At 37.4% G+C, this 7,360-nt stretch overlaps 1 protein-coding gene across 1 annotated transcript in view; it reads left to right on the top strand.

Annotated features, from left to right (window-relative positions):
* The first annotated feature begins 1,920 nt into the window (after positions 1–1,920).
* Positions 1,921–7,360, top strand: part of LOC107570541 (anosmin-1-like) — a 50,999-nt gene continuing 45,559 nt past the window's right edge. The window contains exon 1 of the mRNA XM_016256769.1: positions 1,921–2,199. Coding sequence (XP_016112255.1) covers positions 1,921–2,199 — 279 coding nt within the window. The remainder of the gene's footprint in view (positions 2,200–7,360) is intronic.

Below are 7,360 nucleotides of genomic sequence, written 5' to 3' on the forward strand. Positions count from 1 at the left end.
GCTTAACGTGGCTTAATGCATTAAAAAGTGCATTAAAACAACCCAATAGACATTATTAATAAATAATGTTAAGCGCTTTCCTAATAACGGTTTCTATGGGAGGAAACACTTAATGCGTAATTAAATGCGTTGCGTTCGTATTATGGCTCATATCGGCTTGTCTGTGCATAGTATGATTTATTAATATTGTTTATTGAGTCTGGACATTTAAAAACAGTTTTAATGCATTAAGCCACGTTAAGCATTTTCCTTATGGAGGAAAACACTTAATGCGTAATTAAACGCATTGCATTCATCTGCTTGTCTGTACATATATGCTTTATTAATAATGTGTTTATTAAGTGTGGTCTTTTAAAAACACTGTTTTAATGCATTAAATCACGTTAAGCGTGTGTGTGGCCAATGCAGCCTAGAAAACACAGATCGTTCTCCGCAATCCTGACTGCTTTCATTAGAGAAGTACGCGCTGAAGTATTTGGCTGGCCCGCGGCGCAGCGGTCGCAGGCCAAACCTACCGATTACGAGCCCCAGTTTCTGTCCTGCACTGTTCAGGAGGAATACCCATAAAAACTCATTAGACGCAAACCAAGCGCTGCTACTTCTTCGAGAGAGTGAAGTCATGATGTTTTATGAAGCCTTCTGGGAAGTTTTCAGCGTGGCGATTTCTATCCGGCGAGATTCGGGAGCATTGCTGTTGTTTTAATAAGCGCTGGAGTCATTCTTTCCACGCTACTCTACTCGTGGCTGGCGAGGAGAAATAATGCTAGACATGTCTGCAATGCTTGTAAAACGGTTTGAAGCTCACATGGGAAGTTTCCACTAGAATCACTACAAGCTATTGTGTTTTAATGCACCGGTCAGACTAGTGGAAAGAAGACATGCGAAATACATATTTAAGTTTTTATTTTATTGCACTTGATCTATTGCAATACATATCTTTAAGTCTCCACTTCAGCAGCTCTAACACACACCACACTTTAGTTTTCTAAAATGTTATGGTGAAATATGCAAATAAGGCAACATCTAATTAAATATGTACTAATTTGCATACATTTCGATATATAAATACATAAATCCGATAATTGTATAAAGCCAGGCTAATAATGCTCGTTTGATTTTCTTGAAATATTAGTTGAAGGTTTTCCAGAGGGGATTTTGGATTTCTCTTTTTATCACTCCATAAATCAGAAAAGATCACATTTTCACCATGTTTTTAGGAATAAAATGTTAAAAATATATCATATATACAGTGTATATGTGTGTGTGTGTGTGTGACCCTGAACCACAAAACCAGTCATAAGGGTCAATTAAGGGTCAAAACCTAATCTGAAAACTGAATAAATGAGCTTTCCATTGATGTATGGTTTGTTAGGATCAGACAATATTTGAAAATCTGGAATCTGAGGGTGCAAAAAAATCTAAATATTGAGAAAATCATCTTTAAAGTTGTTCAGATGAAGTTCTTAGCAATGCATATTACTAATCAAACATTAAGTTTTGATATATTTACGGTAGGAAACTTACAAAATATCTTCATGGAACATGATCTTTACTTAATATCCTAATGATTTTTGGCATAAAAGAGAAATCTATAATTTTGACCCATGCAATGTATTGTTGGCTATTGCTACAAATATACCCCAGCGACTTGACACTGCTTTTGTGCTGCAGGGTCATATATATAGAATATAGATAGGAATAAGACTGTAAAGTTTGGTGTGTGCAAGAGCAATAACAGATAAAGTGCAATGCAATAAACAATTAAATGTGTAATTTAGTTGTTTCCTTCAAGTCTTAAAGAAGACATTTAATGGAAACAAAAGTGACCATTGCATGAAGAAGCAGAACTTCGTCCATCATCGCATCTGAAGTTTCTCTACCTGCGTCTGGAGGGGCGGGGCTACGCGCAGAGCTCCTGCAATGACGCGCGTTGACTTCGCCCCTCCGCAGCTCGAAACTTTCTTCAGTCCTCCTTCAGTCCTCCTTCAGTCACACTCACTCTCGCTGCAGCTGCAGACGACCAGCTCCGCGATGCTCGCGTTCGTGTGGATTACAGGGCTGCTGTGGAGCGCCGCGGGCGCTGACGCGAGGAAACCCGGCGACGAGTTCTTCAGCGCGAGCGTTTACCGCTCGAGGTGCGCGTCGCGATGCCTCAGCCTGCACATCACGCGCATTTCTGCCGCTTTCAAACATTTCCAGGTATGTCAGAATATGCCATTATCCCAGACTAGCGCTTCATCAACATCAGCTTCAATGCAACATTCTAAAACCTGGACTTTGCATGCACAATCTTGACATTTAGATCCATATGTTTTGCTATTAATAGGCTATTATTAGGATTATTGCTAGAAAGGTCAACCGATAAGTGCTTTTGAATGACCGATATATATATATATATAGCATGCATTCTTATAAATAAAGCTTCCAAAAGGTGGTTTCACAGTGATGCCATAGAAGAACCAGTTTTGGTTCCCCCAAGAACCTTTCAGGGAACCGTTCTCAAAACCATATTTTAATAAACTTAAGAACCTTTTGATATTCTTATTAATGTAATTTGAATTTTTAATTTTTTTTTATTTAGTAGAAAGTGCTTGATTGTCATGAAAATGCCAAAAAAAATAATTTTTGGGCTGTACATGATGTATACTTTTGATCAAGTCTATAAATTATTGCACAAAGTCATTTGTTTGTTAGTGTCTTCAACTTCTCTCATAACAAATATGATATAGTCTTCTTGAATAGTAGCAAACAAACTGCATTTTTGCGTTTATTGGTTGTACCTTGTTAGACATTGAAACTGGTTTAATGTTTGTTTAAAGGGCATTATTTGGGGACTTTATTGCCGTTTGGCTGATCCTTAATCTCCAGCTTGTATGAGAGCATGCAGTAAAACACATGATTCATTGTTAGAAAGTGAGGGGTTTGTGTTGCTCTTATGCTCTTGTTTTGTCAGAAGTCCTGCGTCTACACCGTATTAGTTTCCTCAGAGCTCAGCGAGAGGCTCTTCTCCTTCTAATGCTTCCTCAGTGCTTGCATCTGAATGCACACGAGTGTGTTCAAGGTTAATGCATGCATCTAAAGCGTGAAACTTGCCATGCAACCCAAACAAGCTGACATGCATGTGAAGATAAATGCACTTGTGACGGTTTATGATGTTGCCATTTGGCAGCTAGCCGTTAATGATTTGAGGGGGACATCTTTCTTAACATCAAAAGGGACGTATGGAGAAAGCTGGCGAAGTCTTTTGTCTGCGCAGGAAGTGCCGTGACAGGCTGAGCTTGATAAAGGGCTGGTTGAACTGGCTGGAAGCTCCAGGAATAGAAAGCGATTGTTGTTGGTGCTCCATAAAGAGTGTCCGGAGGCCGTGTGTGTGTGTGTGTGTTCGCAGGTCTTTCATGTGAAAATGGGAGGTCTGGTCAGCTGCAAAAACATGCAGCCCCCCTCTGAACTCTCCTGCTGACCAAATGCCAGCCTCACACGCCGAGCTGCTGCCCTCAGTTCCTCTGCAGGCCCTCAGATAAACCATCACTCAGAGTAGAGCGGAGGAGTGAGTGATCCGAAGCTACAGCAGGAACCACACTGTCTGAAAACACAGGAACATTAAAGAAAAAACCTGGGAATAAATGCTGTTTAGGAATTAGAAAAATGTAAAAGAAAGAAAATTATTAAAAATAATTATTTTTAGGTGATTAATTAGTGTCTATCTATCTATCTATTGATCTTTCTGTCTCTCATTCTGTCCATCTATCTCTCTATCATCCATCTATCTATCCATCTGTCGTTCTGTATATCCATCATATATCTATCCATCTCTCTCCTCATCTATCCATTTATGGTTCCATCCATCCATCATTCTATCTATCATTCTATCACTCTATCTATTGATTCTTCTATCTATCATTCTGTCCATCCATCCATCCATCCATCCACGCTATTGTTCCATCATTCCATCGTTCCATCAATCGTTCCATCGTTCCATCCATCGTTCCATCCATCCATCCATCCATCCATCCATCCATCCATCCACGCTATTGTTCCATCATTCTATATATACTGAAAATACAGAATTATTTTATTTGAACCGGGGAATAAACAACAAAGTAAGTTCTGACCTATTATTTTCAGGCGACTAATTAGTGATATCTGGCCATTTAGAGAAACAAGAAGCTCTGGACAATGTGTTCATCATCAGGTTTGTTTTCATGCCGCTCAAATAATTAGTAATGAATCAGTTTGTTAGATTAGTAAAGAATACTTGGTCTCTTTTATTTATCCAAGCCGCTTTTTGAAACTTAGTAAGTTTATGTCCCAAATAACAGTGTGTCAGTGCAGGTCATCGAAGCTTTCTGGAGTTTTTATTGTCCTGTTGGAGAGTATTTATGTTTCGGTGATTGGGTAACGGACAGAGGGAAACACCCGGCTGTAAATCCAGCGTCTGCGAGCTGAAAGCCCGGCTCTGTTCGGGAAAGCATCTGCTGCGTGTGGAATTATTTATGTGTGGACGTATGAAGCCAAAGGTGTGTCAGAGAGTCCTGCGAGCGCGCCTGACGTCGTAAAAATTACTGCGTTTTAAATTAAGCCATTAGTTCCCTCCGTTCGGCTCGAGGGACGCGCGTTCTGATCCAAAGGAAAGACAAACATTGGAAAGAAGTCGTGCCGTGTCGCTTGTCAAGGGCCTTTGATATGAAACAACTTTGGAAGGGACTCAAACCACAGCAGCTCGTATGTGTGCGGTTTCATTAGCAGAGACATGAATGGAGTCCTGTGGCGATTCACACGCTCAGAAACAGCCTCTAACCTTCAGATTCAGCGCTCGATTAGCTGAGAATATAATCGGTGTTGGTGCAATCTTCTGCTCTTTGGCCGGTGTGAGTGTGGGGTGTGTTACGGCTGAACTGTTCTAAGTAATAATGGCTCTTTAAACAACCCAAGACTGCATTATTTCCACTTTACAGCCCGTTTATCTCCGGAATGTGGCATCTGTAGATGTTTTGCGCCTTATGAAACGCTGATAAGAACGTCAGCTTGCTGATTTACCCAAACGTTGCCCAATCCAAAAATGTCTCGTCTCTCGTGGTTTTGGTTTTCTTTTGCAATTTTAGTGATACGGATGCTCTTAATATTATGTTTATATGACTATACATTTTAATGCATTTTGAATATGGAAAAAAGTTTGTTTGGATATATATTTTATAATATATTATAGCTATCTTTCCTGAAATTCAACCAGAAAATTGGTTTAAATATTGAATAAAATTGTGTGGTAATGTCTATCTTTATATAATCCAGTGAATTAAATACTTAATACTTTAATATATACAGTATATATAATATATAATATTATTATTATTTTTATTATTTTTTTTTAACTTTTTTCTTCATATAGCGAAAGCATTGTGCACTTTAGGACATTTCAGTGGAATTTTGTAGAGGAAAAACAGTAAAAATAATGAAATTATTCATTATTAACAATGAATTAATAAGTAGTTTTAAATTGTATAAAAATAAATAAAAACAGTTAAATAAATAAAAATATAAATTGTATGTATTCAAACAAACAAATAAATAACAGTAGTGCTGTAATGAGTAGGAAAAATTTAATTAACTTATCAATTAAATTAAAATTTAGGAGAAAAATGTAGATATATTTATAATTATAATATTTCCCAGAGTAAATTGGGTCTAAAAGATCAAAAATCCCTACTTCTTGATTAAAATGAGAAAAATTTAAGTAAAAAAAAAATGCGTAAAAAAAAACCCAGTACAGTGCTATGAGTAGAAAAAATAGAATTCACTTAAAATAAATTCAATACAGTTTTTTATTTAATTATATTGAGATATATTTATAATACTGATAAATTGGGTCTAAAAGATTGAAAAGCCCTGCTTTAGGACAACAACATTAGACTGTAAAGGTATGACAGAATGATGGATGACACTCGCTTGTTTTACTCACAGATGTCTGGTGAATGAAATGAGAGCCGTATGGAATGGATTTAAGCAGAGAAGGCTGTGAGCTGTCGTGTTAAACACTCGCCTAAAGCAGCGCTCTGATTAAAGCATCTCAGCTCAACTCAGAACAATGTGAGCGAGAAGAGCTCAAAGCACCTGCTGCTGACTGTAACACACACTAACTAGAGCACTTAACACGTGACACGTGCCAAACGCATGGAAGACCATAATATTACATATATCTTTACACACAGCGTGTACAGGCGATATAACGTGTCTGCACGCGTTATTTCGTGTACAGATGTTCTGACGCGTAAACACAAGATTTCATCTGTAAGAGAAAATGAAGTGCAATTCACGTATGTTGGTACGTCACCTTTAATGACATGTCATTGTGTAGAGATTTACATCACTATTATATATTTAATCAATTTTATGCAATATTATCTATCATCTGTCTATCTGTCTATCTATCTATCTATCTATCTATCTATCTATCTATCTATCTATCTATCTATCTGTCTATGCAATATGATATGTCATAAATCATTCAATCAATTTATGCATCATTCAATTTATCGATTATCCATCCATCATCTATTATTCCATCCATTCATCCATTTATCTTCCATCCATCCATTTATCGTCTATCCATCATCTATAGCTCCATCCATCTATCCATTCATCCATCATCTATCTATCCTCTATCCATCATCCATCCATCCATTCATCCATCCATTTATTGTCTATCCATCATCTATAGCTCCATCCATCTCCATCCATTTATCATCTATCTGTCTATCCATCCATCCATCTATCATTTATCATCCATCCATCCATTTATCTTCCATTCATCCATTCATTTATCATCTATCCATGATCTATAGCTCCATCCATCCATCCACCCATCCATCAATTTATCATCCGTCCATTTATCTTCCATCAATCCATCCATCCATTTATCTTCCATTCATCCATTCATTTATCGTCTATCCATCATCTATAGCTCCATCCATCTATCCATCCATCCATCATCTATCTATCTATCTATCCATCCATCATCATCTATCTATCTATCTATCTATCTATCTATCTATCTATCTATCTATCTATCTATCTATCTATCTATCTATCTATCTATCTATCTATCTATTATCTATCTATCCATCCATCCATCCATTTATCATCTATCCATCCATTCATCATCTATCCATCCATCCATTTATCGTCTATCCATCATCTATAGCGCCATCCATCTATCCATCCATCCATCCATCCATCCAACATCCATTTATCATTTATCATCCATCCATCCATTTATCTTCCATTCATCCATTCATTTATCGTCTATCCATGATCTATAGCTCCATCCATCCACCCATCCATCAATTTATCATCCATCCATCCA

Source organism: Sinocyclocheilus grahami, unplaced genomic scaffold (assembly GCF_001515645.1).
Source record: "Sinocyclocheilus grahami isolate Dianchi unplaced genomic scaffold, SAMN03320097.WGS_v1.1 scaffold1473.1, whole genome shotgun sequence".
Lineage (NCBI taxonomy): Eukaryota > Metazoa > Chordata > Actinopteri > Cypriniformes > Cyprinidae > Sinocyclocheilus > Sinocyclocheilus grahami.